Source organism: Corapipo altera, unplaced genomic scaffold (assembly GCF_003945725.1).
Source record: "Corapipo altera isolate COAL_440 unplaced genomic scaffold, ASM394572v1 51, whole genome shotgun sequence".
Lineage (NCBI taxonomy): Eukaryota > Metazoa > Chordata > Aves > Passeriformes > Pipridae > Corapipo > Corapipo altera.
Window position 1 is genome coordinate 3,092,168 of NW_020884892.1, and position 15,936 is coordinate 3,108,103.

At 40.2% G+C, this 15,936-nt stretch overlaps 1 protein-coding gene across 3 annotated transcripts in view; it reads right to left on the minus strand.

Moving 5' to 3' along the window:
- The window catches only part of KHDRBS3 (KH RNA binding domain containing, signal transduction associated 3), a 98,921-nt gene that overhangs the window by 31,668 nt on the left and 51,317 nt on the right, over positions 1-15,936 (minus strand). For 2 of the 3 annotated variants that reach the window (XR_003528051.1, XM_027645682.1), the window contains exons 6-7: positions 5,073-5,183; positions 3,537-3,729 (exon numbers count right to left, since the gene is read on the minus strand). Coding sequence is in view for 2 of the 3 variants with exons in the window: in XM_027645682.1 (XP_027501483.1) it covers positions 3,537-3,729; positions 5,073-5,183 (304 nt within the window). In the remaining variant the exon portion in view is untranslated. The remainder of the gene's footprint in view (positions 1-3,536; positions 3,730-5,072; positions 5,184-15,936) is intronic. The other variant, XM_027645683.1, reaches the window with a different exon arrangement.

A 15,936-nucleotide genomic window follows, 5' to 3' on the forward strand; every position in this document is an offset into this window, starting at 1 on the left:
TAACAATATGGTAACGTCCCAGGAGGAATGGGTACTGGAGTTGAGAGACATACATAAGTAAGACTGGCAACAGTGGAATGGGAAAACTAGTTACATTGAGCTGGAAAAATGTGCAAGTACTGCTGCTGGTCTGATAAGGTTATGTGAATTCTGCAGAGAAAGCCAAAGCATTCAAGAGTCAGCATTACAGAGACTTCAGAAAGCTGACAGATGATAGAGGCAGCCTATATCTGAGCAGAGCTTTCTATAATGGGTAACATCTGGAAAACTCACCTATGAGCTCTAAACACAGGACAGGAATGGTCTACCAATCTTCTTGATCTTGAGCTCACATTAAAACACACCTACTCTCAAATTAATGACTTTTTACCTGTGACATAATTTTTCCCATGTGAGATACTGCCTCCAAAATTAACTTTTCAGAATGAAATAAGTAATACCCTTCCCACTTTGTTATTATCTTTTAGAAAACTACTTAATCAAGAAGAGGAAAGAGAGATCACAATAGGCAAGAAACAGAACTGAGTAAATTACTCATAGATGTTATAAATTCATTGGTTTCAAGGACTACAGAAAAAGTTAGCAAAGGGAGCGAGTGAAGGAAAAGGGAGGCTCCTTGTGATTCATTGTCTGTCACAAGATACACTTAATAGCACTCTACAGAAGAAACGAGCAAGGACTTTACACACTGAAAGCCCTGAATCACCTTTTGAGATATTTGCAGAGTTACAGAAGTGAGTGGTTCAAGGTTTCCATCAGCAGTTTGCTTCCTCCTGAACTTGCACACTTTCACATTATTTTAATGAGTACAAAGCAGGGGTTTATAAACCTAAGGGAACGAAAAGCTTCATGAATCCTTACAGACTTTCCAATCCTCAATGGAAAGCCTCCTTGTGGTGGGTTGACCCTGACTGGACACCATGTGCCCACACCAAAGCCACTCTGTCAGTCCCCTCCTCAGCTGTAAAGAGAAAATTTAACAAAAAGCTCATGGTTCGAGATAAGAGCAGGGAGAGATCACTCACCAGTTACTGCCACAGGCAAAACAGACCCAACTGGGGGAAATCAGTTTCTTACCAATGAAATCAGAGTAGGAAAAAGAGAAATACAAACTAAACCTTACAACACCTTCCCCCACTCTTCCCTTTTTCCCCAGACTCAACTTCACTCAAATTCTCTACCTCCTCCCCTTCAGCAGCGCAGGAGGACAGGGAATGGGGCCTGTAGTCAGTTCATCACATGTTGTCCCTGATGTTCCTTCCTCCTCAGGGACAGGACTCCTCACACTCTTCCCCTATTCCAGTGTGGGTTCCTCCCATGGGAGACAGTCCAACACAAACTTCTCCAGTGTGCGTCCTTCCTTTGGACAGCAGTTCTTTGTGAACTGCTCCAGCGTGGGACTCTTCCATTGGGTGAAGACCTTTAGGAATAGGCTTCTCTAGTTTAGGTTTTTTCCCCCTTCTTACATACTTTATCCCAGAGGCACTACCACCATTGTTGATGGGCTTGGCCAGCAGGAGGTCCACCTTGGAGGCTGGCATTGCCTCTGTTGGACATACGGAAAGTTTCCAGAAGCTTCTCACAGAAGCCACCTCTGTACCCCACTCAGCTATCAAAACCTGGCCATTCAAACCCTATACTTTTGTAAAGGCTTCTCTGTCATCTCTGGATATTCTAGTCTCCAAAGCTTTGACGCTGCTTAAAATATCTTCTTATGATACCCCTGGTCTTACTGATGTTCTTATCCTACAGACACTTCTCAACCAGTGAGACCTTATTCTGCTCAGCTTGGCAAAGTAGTGCTTTAATATTAGATATAGCTAAAGAGAAATTAATAAGGAAAGGGCAGAAATACTACTAATGACTCCTACCATGCTACCTTAACCTGTAGAAGATACAGCTAAAGCACTTTGATAATGTACTGTGAAGGGACAGGTAAAATGCCACGCGTTAAATTTAACATTGAACACGCAATACACCAATGGTTTGTGTCCTAGCTAAACTTCCTTCTGAAGAAACCTCATTTTATCAAAGGAAACAAGAAAGAGAGTAATTTTAAAGTGGACCATCTAGCACTGCTTTATCAATTACAGTTTTAAGTATATCTATCCTATTTAAGGTATCTTGTTTGGAAGATAAGTCATCCAGTTCTAGAGAACATTTCTTTTAGAAGTCATTTAGCATAGCACTGTTTTTCTTTACAGTGCTATTTTCTACTTAGCATCCTGATCTCTGCTTTACTTCTTAGAGAATGACTCAAAAAGCTGTTATTTCCATGCCACTTCTATAAATACCTGCTATAAATAGCAGATTATATATAAATATGAATTTACTCAAATAGGTTTATATTCTATCATATCTCCATATGTTCTAGAGTGTGTGTCCTGGAAACAGGCTGTTTAATGAGGACTGATTCCTTTAAAAGCATTGTGACAGAATCACTCATTTGCAGAACCCACTTTGACTAGTCAAGTATAACCAGGGGAAATTTAGACATGTTGTTCAAGTATTCTTCCTCAAAATTAACGAACTACATTAACTTCTTCTGAATTGTTCAGTTATATGCATAAATGTTTATACCAATGACATTAAACTTTTCTGCATAAAGCTATAAGTGCTATATAGAAAAATGGGTTTCTGTTTGAAAGGACAAAGGTCGAGATTTATTTAGAGGGTTTTGGCAGGGGCCAGTGAAAGAGAGGGAGCAAGCAGGTCAAAGAGAGGTTGAGAGAAACAAAAAATGTCTAAATAGCAAAGCCATTTTCTGGAACTCAGGAACTTCTTTTTATCTAGTCTAAATAACAAAGTCCAGACACACTTGGCTGTAAGGAGGGCACACAAAGCTTCAATAAATAAAAAACATTAAAAGCATTGTCCTTGAAGATATTATTTTTCTGTAAGTCCATTTTCATGACTATAATTTTGATTTAATGACCTTTTTTCTTTATCTTACTGCTCTGTAAGTCCAGTTTAAGTTTACCATAACAATTCATTACCACATCATTTTGTCATGTACAATAGAAAAAACATTTTGATATGATTTTAACGTTTAATAAAATAAAATAAAGATAAATATGTATGGCTTATTGAGATACACTGTACCTTGTAAAAATTTTAGGATTAGTTCTGAAGCTGTCATAAAAATATTTTATTTGTTTAATCATTGAACAGCTTTATGATCCCAAAGATAGGTTTAAGAAGAATATTATTTTGTTTTAACTGAGAATTAAAAGTCTACAGCATCGTGATTTTTCAGATTTTTGTAAAGTAAAAACCTAATATAATACATTTAAGAGGTACATAACTATTTTGCCAAATGCACAATGTCTTTATGGTAGTGTATATACATAACCTGAAGCGGTTTGTTTTTAATAAGAAACAGCTCAAGTCTGAAAAGGTGAAGAGAGATGACCACGTCTGCTACAGATGCAAGACTTAATTAGGTACTAATTAAAGAGATTCTACAGTGTTCTGAAGGTATAGGCTCATCTCTCCACAGTTCCACAGTATGCTCAGTATGTCACTGCTCCACTTACATATTCCCCGTAGGTCTCCTGTGCCGGGGGCGGCGGGAGGGGCCGGTATCCTGCAGGAGGGGGGACTCCTCTTGCCCTGGGTGCCAGAAGTCCCCGGCTACGACTGACTGGTCCTCTGCTGGGAGGCACTCCCCTGGGTGCTGGTGCCCCTCTGGGTACTCCTGCTGGTGGTGGAGGCACCCCTCCACGGCCCCTGTGAACACATGGATCACTTACCATTAAACACAAGACCCTGGGCCTCCCTTCCAATACCTCCCTCCTGCACACCATGGCAATTTTGCTTTGCTACAGCCAGAAAAAAGTCTAAAAGAGATTTAGAGTTTGTCATTTTTCTGTATGTTTAAATCCAACTATGCACATTATGCAAAGAATACACACTAGACACAGGATTCAGTGATGAAATTTGCATTGGCTTGAGCCATTCTCACATACACGGACACATCCAAAACAATCTGCTGGAACTGGTCAACTTCACTAGACTTTGACTTCTAGCACATGAAATCTCAATCATGGAATAACAGATTAATTTGAAGGTGTCAGGCTATATCATACTCAAACCCTGCACAGAGGAATCAGTTGCAACTCCCTTCTGATCCTGTGCAAGCTCCTAAACACAACCCAAAAATCACACTGCATATGAGATACTGAGTGGGTCACAAAAATTACACTTTTTCTGGTTCTAAAGAGATTTCTAGATGTTGCAGTAAACATCCAAACATGTAATAAATGTGCAGGGTAATTATAGGATATAACCTGATGTTCTATATGTATTTAAAAACAGGAAATAACAGTATGTTTGGTTTAAAAATTCTGGAAGTGTGATAACCATTAACTTGCATTCCATTACTTTGGTCACTTAACATATGGATGAAAATATGAGACTTCAGTTAAACTAGTTTTCAAAAACACTTGATCTTTTCAGAGATGGTCTCTCCTCCTGCCTCCATGTAGTAAAGGGAGAGACTTAGAGGTACAATCTGTAAGAAACTGGCAGAATTTATTCTCTTTTAAACATTGCTAATAAACATCTCCTTTTTAAAGGAGATAATTTCACCTCATGGACTATAATTGAGTCTAAATGACTGCTGTGGGCATATAGACTTGTTCCAAAGAAGTCAGACCCTCATTGTATACTCTAACAGATACACAGAAGGAAACAAAGCACAAGCTCTACACTACCTTTCTATCTATCAAACCGTTATCTAATTAATCTCAAGAGTAGTAATTGAGTGATAATACTGTCCTGATTTCAGTAGAAATTTCCAACTTAAACAATATTATAAAGGTCCAGATTAGGCCTTAAGATTTCCTATCCCATTTCATATAACTTCACATTGATGAAGTAATCAGAAAACAAGGCAATCGTTTTATCACAAATAATCAGTGTTTCAAAAAATGCATCACTGAATGAGGAATGCAAAAATGTAAAGACACCATCAGGATTGATTTTATTAATTCTAATTACTGATCAAAACACAGTCACAAAGTATTTTAAACAAGCCTAGAGACTAAGTGATTTAAAACTGTGCTTATTACTTGGTTTTGGCTAATCTGTAGAATGCCTCCTCAGGACAGGGTACCAGCTGCTTATTTGACTTCATTGTAGTGGGGGCAGGGGTGAGCAGTGAAGTTCCCAGACACAGCCTGCTGAAGTAATATAAAGAAATAGCAAATGTGATACTTTCCAAGTGAAGCCGAAGAAAGGGAAATGAACCTACTGGCATAGACAATAGTCAATACCAAGTCAAAAGAAGGCATTAAAGATTCAAGAATCACTAGGCATAATCGTGGCATCCTTCTGACAGGGTGCAAGAGAAAGCAGGAAATGGGACATGCTGAAAAACATGGAAAAGCATTTGAGGGAAGAAAAAAAGTACAGTTTTTCAAGCTAGCATAGATTTATTCTTGGAGTAATTAGAACACCAGATCCATGTGATGAGGTCTTTCCTGCATTTCTAAAAACAGTTAATAGGATTGGAATGGTGATGGGTGGGAAATAATATTTCTCTTATGAGATCATTTATGATTTTAACTTATATCTTTAGGAGTTACTGTAGGAGGAATGAATAATCTGAGAAGTACAGTTCTGTATTACACCACTCAGATGGTTACTGCACTAGGCTGGAAGACACTAGAAAGGCATCAAGAAAGGTAACCCAGTGACAGGAGAGTTCAATCATCACCACAGAGATTGGAGTCATGTCAAGGAACGATGCTAAGAGCAAATTTTTAAAAACTGTAAATTGTTGTTCCTTTAGGAAGTTATCAGGGAACTAAAGCTTGATTGACATTAACAGTGAACAGAAACTCAAAATACTGAGGAACCACTTGAACAGGAACCTTTGCATACCTTTGCAAAAACAACAGATCAACTCAGGTGTTGCTTAAATTGAAAAGGGTAGCTACATGAATTATGTTTAAAACTGTTTAAATGAGTAAGATGTATATACATCATATGGGAAGACAAATTCTATGGGAAGTCAGAGCAAACACAAAATTGTCAAAAAAGAAAAGCTCAAGAAAGGGCAAAAGGGGCTCAGTAAGGCTAGAACAGATTTTAAAAGAGGTACTGCTTGAAGGGCTGAACCCAACTCTAACCTCAAAGGAAAAATGTTAATTAAAAAAAAAAATCCTGATAAAAGCAGGTCAGAGATAACTAAAGTCCTTCAAACCTTCCAGAATCAGGAAACCTGCCAGAGTGAGCCTAGATCACCAGTGCAGAACAGTGTGTATCTACGAATGTATACCTGTACGAATACATGAAGATTTTGCTGCACAGCAAAAAAGACTAGACAATGTTCTCATGGAAGAGCTGTTCTTACAGTAATCCATTCGATAGTGCTGCCAATGTTCTAGAGACAAATTACAGAACAAAAGGAACAAATAAAAGTGCACTGTTCTTCTATAAACTGCAACAGGGTTCAGATGCCTACTCCTTAATCTGTAGCTGAATCCCGATCTGAATGTTTCAGAAAGCAAAATAGCAAAAAAACCCCAGGTTATAAAAGGGGACACTTGGGAGTTAATATGTATGTATATATAAATTTAAACATCCCAACATTATACGAAGTAATAGGTTCTGCTGTATGACTATATATAGAACATCTAGAAATAAGATTGGTCCAGAAGTCAGGATGTTAAATTATACATATTAGAATATTAACAAAAATTTAGAAATACTGAAATATGTAAAATATAGAAAATATTAGAAAATATAAGAAGATTAGAAAAAAGAAGAGTGCATACAACTTTGTTAGTCAACTGTGTATATTCACAGTCTTGTTTCCTCATTTTGAAGAAAATTTTTCTACTTCCAGTTATTTTAGTTATGTCAAAGATGATGCAGTCTAGAACAGCTTACAGATCAGGAACAATTAAGTAGATAAGGCACTTCATACTAGAAATGACAGTTGAGGCTTATCTGATGGATCCAATAGAAACAAAGGAATGGAGAAGGCTGAGGGGTGCCCTTGTCTTCCTCAAGACCAGCAGTGGAGCAGGAGTTGCTGATCTCCTCTCTGGTGACTAGTGACAGGACAGAACAAAATTGAATAAAGCTTATTTTGAATTTTGTTCTTTCACTTTCTTGGCCTTTCCATCACCTAATCAATTATTTCTGAGGAGTAATCATCTGCTTCTTAGGTCTCTGAAGAAACTGCACAGAGGATCTGTTTTCTATGCTTTCTCTTCTACAACTGTCTCACCTATAAATTAAAAAACCTTGGTGCAACTACTAAAATTTAATTAATTCTCCTACATATTTCAGCCAAATCAAGACATCTCAGCTCTGTTTTATCACATTCACCAAGACACCTTACCACCAAATCAAACATCATGGCTCCTAGACCCCTTTTACTCCTTGCTTCTTTGCCCAAGGACATCATTCTGCAACCCAGAGTCCAGCTGCCATCACTAACTCTTGGTCTTTGCTAAGAGTCTACTAACTAGTTTTATTTTCTTTATAAAAACTTTAGAACAAGTTGCAAGTTATCAAAACAGTCATCTGTCAGCCCACGTCAGCCTTGACTACCTGCTCATATTCGGAAATACAAGAAAGGTGTTTCTGTCTTTATTTTCCCTCCTCACTACCATGCTGTCACCTCTGTACCTTTCAGAAGTCTTCTGAATGTCCTCTATAACCCAGTACCCATAAGAACATCTTTTGGTGTTGAGACTGCCAATATACCCAGGATAATGGTGTGCACAAATGAGCACTGAACCTCCCACATGTCTGTCTCCAAACTCTGAGTATTTTCAGCTTTGAAACAGAGTTAAAGTGTTCTTTTATTTCATGTGCCCTGAAAATAAGGTCCTTGACAGTAATCCCTCAGATGTATGATACTGTAAATACACAAGTACTGAAGCATCACAGAGGACACTGTTTGATTGTCTTTTTGCTACATTTTTAAGTACCTATTAACCGTAATTTCTATTAAACACACACTAATAGTTAAATAGACATTAAACACTCAGCAAATCCTACCTTCTAGCCAGGTGCTGTTATTTTCACTTCCAGACACGCTTTAGCAACAAAATGACCATCTATACACTTGAGACCTTTGCACCTTACCCTCAAAGAAACATTTTACTGCTTGATTATTATGGCTTTGAGAGAATTTGAAATATTTGTTTCATCTTTATCAACACTTTGGCTTTGATTTTCCTGAATTTATTCATCTGGCAGTGGTGAATCCAGTGAAGGAAGTTAACCCTTCCCCATTAAACATACAGAAAATTTAGATAGTTTAATTCTGAATAATTTTACTGCACGTGCTGGGTAACTAACTTGTAGACTTTGCATTAAAGAAGTTATTTCTTATATCTGGGTATCATGGACTAGACTAAATAAAGTAAATCCCAGTAATTCATTTACTATTTAATATTAAATAACTTATTTAATAATTCACTACAAAATGGGAGGAACAGTCTAATTTAACTCCCACATGTCACATCATCCCTTGAAGATATCATGAAAACTATTTTTGTTTGAACCTGACTTCTCCCATTATGTTATTTCATTACTTATACTTGCACTTTAGTATACGAGGAAAATAAAAAGAATAAGTGAAGCACAATATCTATAAAGCTATCAAACATACATCAGAGGAAGTGAGAAAAAGTCTATAACAAAAGTCTCAGGTTGTGCTAAAGTGATTTGTAAACATTAGTAATGATAGAAAATGGTATATGTCTATAAACCTGGAAAGCATACCTTTACTGTGCCCAGTTAAAGTATTAGTTAAGTCTTGTATTTTGTGATTAACATGTTGTTTGAATCAAGAGTTTAATGTGTGGAAAAATATTCTCAAGAAAATTTAATACTATTTAGAATTACTTTATACTTTGTTAGACTCAAAAGATTCATGAGTGTCTAGAAGTAATTCACATGTACTAATCTAATTGTTGATTCCCATTAAAGTGGCATTTTACCAATTCATACTATTTAAATACTTCCTATTTGGCTTTTATTAGCAATAATAGAATTATTGCTAATTTCTACTTTATAGTAGTCCCATAGTGTTTCATAGAATCATAGAATCAGCTGGGTTGGAAAAGACCTCTGAGATCATCAACCCTTGATCCAACACAGCCGTGGTTACCAGACCATGGCACTAAGGGTCATACCCAGTCTCATCTTAAAAATCTCCAGGGACAGAGAATCTACCACTTCCCTGGGTAGTCCATTCCAATGTCTGATTACCCTCTCTGCAAAGAATTTCTTCCTAATATCTAACCTAAACTTCCCCAGCAGAGCTTAAGACCACGCTCTCTTTTCTTACTGATAGTTGCCTGGGAGAAGAAACCAACCCCCACCTGGCTACAACCTCCTGTCAGGTAGCTGTAGAGAGTGATGAGGTCTCCCCTGAGCCTCCTCTTCTCCAGGTTGAACAACCCCAGCTCCCTCAGACTCTCCTCATAGGACTTGTGCTCAAGTCCCTTCACCAGCCTTGTTGCTCTTCTCTAGACCTGCTCCAGCACCTCAATATCCTTCCTGAACTGGGGGGCCCAGAACTGGACACAGGACTCCAGGTGTGGCCTCACTAGTGCTGACTACAGGGGAAAAATCACTTCCCTGGCCACACTGTTTCTGATCCAGGCCAGGATGCCATTGGCCTTCTTGGCCACCTGGGCCCACTGCTGGCTCCTGTTCAGCTTCCTGTCAAACTCCCAGATCCCTTTCTGCCTGGCTGCTCTCCAGCCACTCTGTGCCTGTAGCGCTGCAGGGGGTTGTTATGGCCAAAGTGCAGGACCCAGCACTTGGCCTTGTTGAACCTCATCCCGTTGGAATCAGCCCAACTCTCCAGCCTGTCCAGGTCCCTCTGCAGAGCCCTCCTGCCTTCCAGCTGATCGACACTCCCCCTCAGCTTAGTGTCACCTGCAAATTAGCTAATGGTGCACTCAATCCCCTCATCTAAATCATCAATAAAGATATTAAACAGAACTGGGCCCAAAACTGATCCCTGGGGGACACCACTGGTGACCGGCCGCCAAGTGGATGCAGCCCCGTTCACCAACACTCTCTGGGCCCGGCCCTCCAGCCAGTTCCTAACCCAGCACAGAGTGCCTCTGTCCAAGCCATGGGCTGCAGCTTTTCAGGAGTGTGCTGTGGGAGACAGTGTCAAAGGTTTTGCTGAAGTCCAGGTAGACACATCCACAGCATTCCCCTCATCCACCAGGCGGGTCACCTGGTCATAAAAGGAGATCAGGTTGGTCAGACAGGACCTGCCCTTCCTAAACCTGTGCTGGTTGGGTCTGATGCCTTGTCCATCCTGTAGGTGCTGTGTGATTGCATCCAGGATGATCTGCTCCATAACCTTGCAAGGCACTGAGGTCAGGCTGACGGGCCTGTAGTTTCCCAGGTCCTCCTTCCGGCCCTTTTTGTGGATTGGCGTGACATTCGCCAACTTCCAATCATCTGAGACCTCCCCAGTGAGCCAGGATTCTTGGTAAATGATGGAGAACAGCTTCATGAACTCTTCCACCAGCTCCCTCATCTCCCTTGCATGGATCCCATCTGGTCCCATAGACTTGTGAGGATCCAAGTGGCTCAGCAGGTCGTTAACTTTTTCCTCCTGGATTACAGGGGGGCTATCCAGTTTCTTATCTCTGTCTACAAGCTCCAGAAGGCAGCTGTCCTCGGGACAACCTGTCTTACTCTTGAAAACTGAGGTTCATGGCTAGGCTTCGCGAACGAAGATTTGGGAAGGCACTATCCACATTTGCTACAGGCACGCTGGTGGCTTATGAGGCCAATATGTGACAGACATATCCGATCGCAAAAGGCACAGCAGAAAGACTCCTTAGATGGTGTATTCTGCAAGGCACGGTTCTTTCTGCGTTGCCTTTTTTCCTCGAGAGTGATCCTGCGTGTGTTCTCGAAGGATGCGTTATAGATGGTGTGTCTCCAGGCCTCCCGATTTGAGGCCAGAGTAGACCAGTTATGGTGATCAGTATGGCCAAGGCTGAGATGTTGTTTCAGGGAGTCCTTGTATCTTTTCTTCGGGGCTCCTCTCATGCGGCAGCCAGTGGTAAGTTCACCATAGAGCAGGATCTTAGGGAGGCGGTGGTCCTTCATCCTTGAGACGTGCCCGGCCCATCGCAGCTGCGTTCTCAGTAACATGGCCTGAATACTTGTGATAGCAGCTTGTTCTAGTACAGATGTATTGGTCACATAATCTGACCAGCGGATGTTAAGGATTGTACGGAGGCAGCGTTGATGGAAGCGTTCTAGGAGACGCAGGTGGTGGAAGCGTTCTAGGAGACGCAGGTGGTGGCGGTAGATGACCCATGATTCGGAACCGTATAAGAGAGTAGACAACACTATGGTTTTGTAGACACTGATCTTGGTGTTTTTCTTCAAGTGTTTATTACGCCATACTCTTTTGTGGAGTTTTCCAAAAGCACTATATGCCTTAGCTAACCTGTTGTCTATCTCTCCATCGATCTTACCATCTGAGGAGATGAGGCTACCGAGGTAATTAAACTGTTGGACTGATTTGAGCTCTGATTGGCCAATGGTGATGTGGGGATGATGGGGGACTTCCTGAGGTGCAGGTTGATGGAGGACCTCTGTCTTCTTTAAGCTGACTTCCAGCCCAAAGAGCTCAGTAGCATCTGCAAAGCAGGATGTTAAACGCTGCAGGGCTGCTTCTGTGTGGGCAACAAGGGCGGCGTCATCAGCATAAAGCAGCTCCCGGACAAGGTAGTTTAATGTCTTGGTGTGGGCCTTCAGCCGCCTTAGATTGAACAGACTTCCATCAGTACGGTATCGAATGTAGATACCGTCCTGATCATCGAGGTAAAGAAGGTGTTAAATACCTCAGCCTTTTCCTCATCTTTGATAACTATGTTCTTCCCTATATCCAATAAAGAATGGACGCTTTCCTTGACCCTCCTTTTGCTATTGATGTTTCTGTAGAAAGACTTTTTGTTATCCTTAACAGAAGTGGCAAGATTGAATTCAAATTGTGCCTTTGTCTCTCTAATTTTCTTTCTACATGACCTAATTACATTCCTAAACTCTTTTTTCCATAATTGGTAAGCTCTCTTTTTTACCCTAATTTCCTTTCAAAATCTCCCTGTTCAGCCAGACCGGTCGTCTTCCCCGTCAGCTTGGCTTTCAGCACACTGGGACAGCCTGCTCCTGTGCTTTCGAGACTTCCTTCTTGAAGCATGTCCATCCCTCCTGGACCCCTTTGTTTTCAAGGGTTGTTTCCCAGGGTACACTCTGAACTAGTCTTCTGAATAGGCCAAAATCTGCCCTGCACAAGTCCAGTGTAGAGGTGTTATTGATGGCCCTCCTTGCAGCCCTTAGTATTCAAAACTCTATTACTTCATGGTCACTGTGCCCCAGATGGTCTCTGACCACCACATCTCCCACCAGCCCCTTTCTGTGAACAGCAGGTCTAGCAGGGCCCCACTCCTGGTAGCCTCGTTTATCAGCTGGAGCAGGAAACTATCCTCTATATGCTCTAGGGCTCTACTAGACTGCCTCTTCTCCGCTGTGTGGAGTTCCCAGCAGACGTCTGGCAGGTTGAAGCCACCCATGAGAACAAGGGCTGGTGACTGAGACATCCACCAGGGCTTGTAGAATAATTCATCACCCTCACCATCCTGGTTGGGTGGTCTGTAACAGACTCCCACCAGGATGTCCGCCTTGTTGGCCTTCCCCCTAATTCTGGTCCACAGGTACTCAACCCTATCGTTACTGACCTCGAGTTCTACAGTCAAGAGACTCTCTAACATACAGAGCCACCTCTCCTACCTTGCCTGTCCCTTCTGAAGAGCTTGTAGCCACCCGTGGCAACGCTCCAGTCGTGAGAGTCATTCCATCACGTTTCCACGATGGCGAATATGTCACAGCTTTCCTGCTGCACGAAGTTTCTAGGATTTCTTTCCAGCAAACTAAGTTACTGCCCTTGACCACAGTAGCAGGTAAAGCATCTCACCGATACTCCTCTCCAGCTCCCTTCAGCAACAACTGCTTTATCCTTTCACGTATCACTTTCTTCGCTCTAAAATCATACTGATTTTTATTTCAAGTTTCACCTTTCACTGGATATTTAAGTTAGTAAAATTACTCCGATCATAAAATCACAGCTGGAGTCAGTTCGCAGCTTTCCTTCACTTTGTTTCAGTCAAACAAAAATTTAAGAAGATGCTTTTCAATATCTACCCCCAAAAGTAGTAAATGGAAAAACAGCTTTAAAATAAAAATACTTGTAAAATTTAGAACAAGTTCCCTAACACTATATTATTCAATGAGGAAACACTTGGAATTCTTTAATTTTAGCATTCATAGTTTTATAACATCTGCAGGGATTTAGAGTGTTCAATAAACAGATCTAACAAATTTGGTTACCAGATGCTGATACATTTTCTTCCTTTGAGCACAGCCAGCTCCATTCGATGTTCCCTAAACAGCAAATATTTTTGTTTAGGTTTTATATTAGACATCTGAAAAGTAACAGACCTGTTATTTTGGTGATAACAATTTAAAATATTAAACACTGATACCTGGATACAACTCAGAGCTTGTATCTCTGCCTTACTTTTTTTTAAATGAGTCACCATGGAAGCTTTATTTCATACTTCTATTTGAAAACATGTATTTGTTTATGTTTCAATTTTGTAGAAGATGGGAGATCACAAAATTCAAACAAAACACGGTGAACATTAATACCTGCCTTTGGCCTAGATCCTGAACTGGCTTTGTCAAATATTTCTTTTGTGCTACAAAAGAATTTTGCATTTCACTACTTACATATTATACGCAAAAAGGTTTTGTTCAAAAAAAGAAACTAGTTAATTCCAGACATATGGCAGGGGAACAGCTGGAATTTGTGAACACACTGCAGCAGTGATCCACGTCAGCTCATCTTACTTCTAACATGTAAGACAAGTTCTAACTTACACCTCCTGTAAGTTATTTTTCCCCAGACCAAGTGACAGTCATTCAACCATCAGGATCCCAGCCATGCATATACTGAGATATGATTAAGAATAAATGGAAAAAGTAAAAGAAGTCCACACTCTCATGAAAGCATAAACCAGGAATTCACCATTTCTTTAATGAAACTATTCCTAGGTGTTTGTTTTAAGACAAATTACTTTTTTCTCCCCTCACCTCAGTGAAACCAAAATACCTGTTTTCGAATACAATTCCTCTCAATCTGTGGAGTGAACTCAGGCAGCTCTCCCCCACTGTGGTCTTTCAATACCGAAGGGGGGGCTGCTTATAAGAAAGATTGAGATGTTTTACCAGGGTCCGTAGTGATAGGACAAGGGACAATGGCTTTAAATTTAAAGAGGGCAGGTTTAGATTAGACAAATTTATGATAAGGATGGTGAGGCACTGGCAGAGGCTGCCCACAGAAGTTTTGGATGCCCCATTCCTGCAAGTGTCCAAGGCCAGGCTGGAAGGGGCTTTGAGCAACCTGGTCTAGTGGAAGGTGTCCCTGCCCATGACTGGGAGGCTGAAATTAGATGATCTTTAAGGTCCCTTCTAATCTAAACCATTCTGTGATTTTAGCAGTGATTTCTAGGTGTAGAGTGACACGAATTGGTTCCCCATATGCCACCCCAATGTATCAAGGAACCTTTAGCCACATTCTTAGACTTACTATTACCATCCTCTAGAATTTCACTTTTCTAAAACATCTCGGTCGGAGTCACAATTGAGGGATCCTTAAATCTTATTTTTGTTCTTAAAACACAAATGGGACTTTTCTGAAAGGAAATGCTACTTTTGTTGCAAAGCATCCTTAGAGGTGTACATTATCATGTATAGAATCAGACAAGGGTTTGTGTTGGAATGGACCTTAAAGAGCATTTAGTTCCAACCCAATTGCCATGGGCAGAGACATCTTCTACTATGATAACACATGTCTATTTTGAGTCTTTACTTAATCAGAAGTCTCAAATCACATTTTGGTTGTATTATTTATTTTGCACTGATTCAGGATGAGAATAAAAATGCATTAAAGAAACACTGATTCTGAAAGAGTTACATTTTCTAGCTTCTCACCATAACAGCACCACATTATACACCATGGATCCTCTAAGTTTGCTACCATAATAAATTAAAAAGCAGTCAGTATGATCATTTAAAATAGTTGCCCCAAAAAGCAACAAAAATTTAAGAACATCGTCAGTTTATAATAAACACAAAGGAATGAAACCCAGACTTTCACCACTTTCCCCTCTTGTTGTACAGAAGAAACAGGTATGCTAAAATAGGTTAAGTGTTCGGCATAAACACTACAGAAAATAGAAGTATTTGATTACATCTGAAGGTCATCTTTAACAGCATTAGGGACAAAAACTGTGGGGCAAGGCAGGGGAGAAGGAAGGAGATCCAAGATCAATTATGAGAAAAGAACATTGCTAAAGGCAAAGTTCATAAACACACACACAGCCCTTCTAGAACAAATTCCATCTACTCACACTCAAAACCTTACTTGGTTCTGGAGTCATAAAAATTTAGTCAAGAAAATCTGGAACAACCCAGAGAAAGCATAAAGACTTACCAAACCACAGTCATTAGGAAATAAATTATTTACCCCATACAGAAATACCTGTGCATAAGTTAAAATTTTTTTATGCAAGCAAAAACATTGTTTCCCACAAAATAAAATTTTGTCATGGAGCTAAAAACAGATTTGATAAGATGCATTATCTCCAGTTTCAACATGTCTGACAAGGAGCAAAAAAGTATGGCTTAGTATTTTTTTTAAGTGAAACTATTCATGAGTAATAAAAGCTTAAAATGTGTGAACTTAAACACTCGTATTGCATCCTCAACAGGATGTTTCACATATCAAGGTTGGTATCTGAAAACCATTCCCCAGATTACAAAGAAAGGTTAGGATCAAGGTTTTAGACTTCATTTTACTAGTTT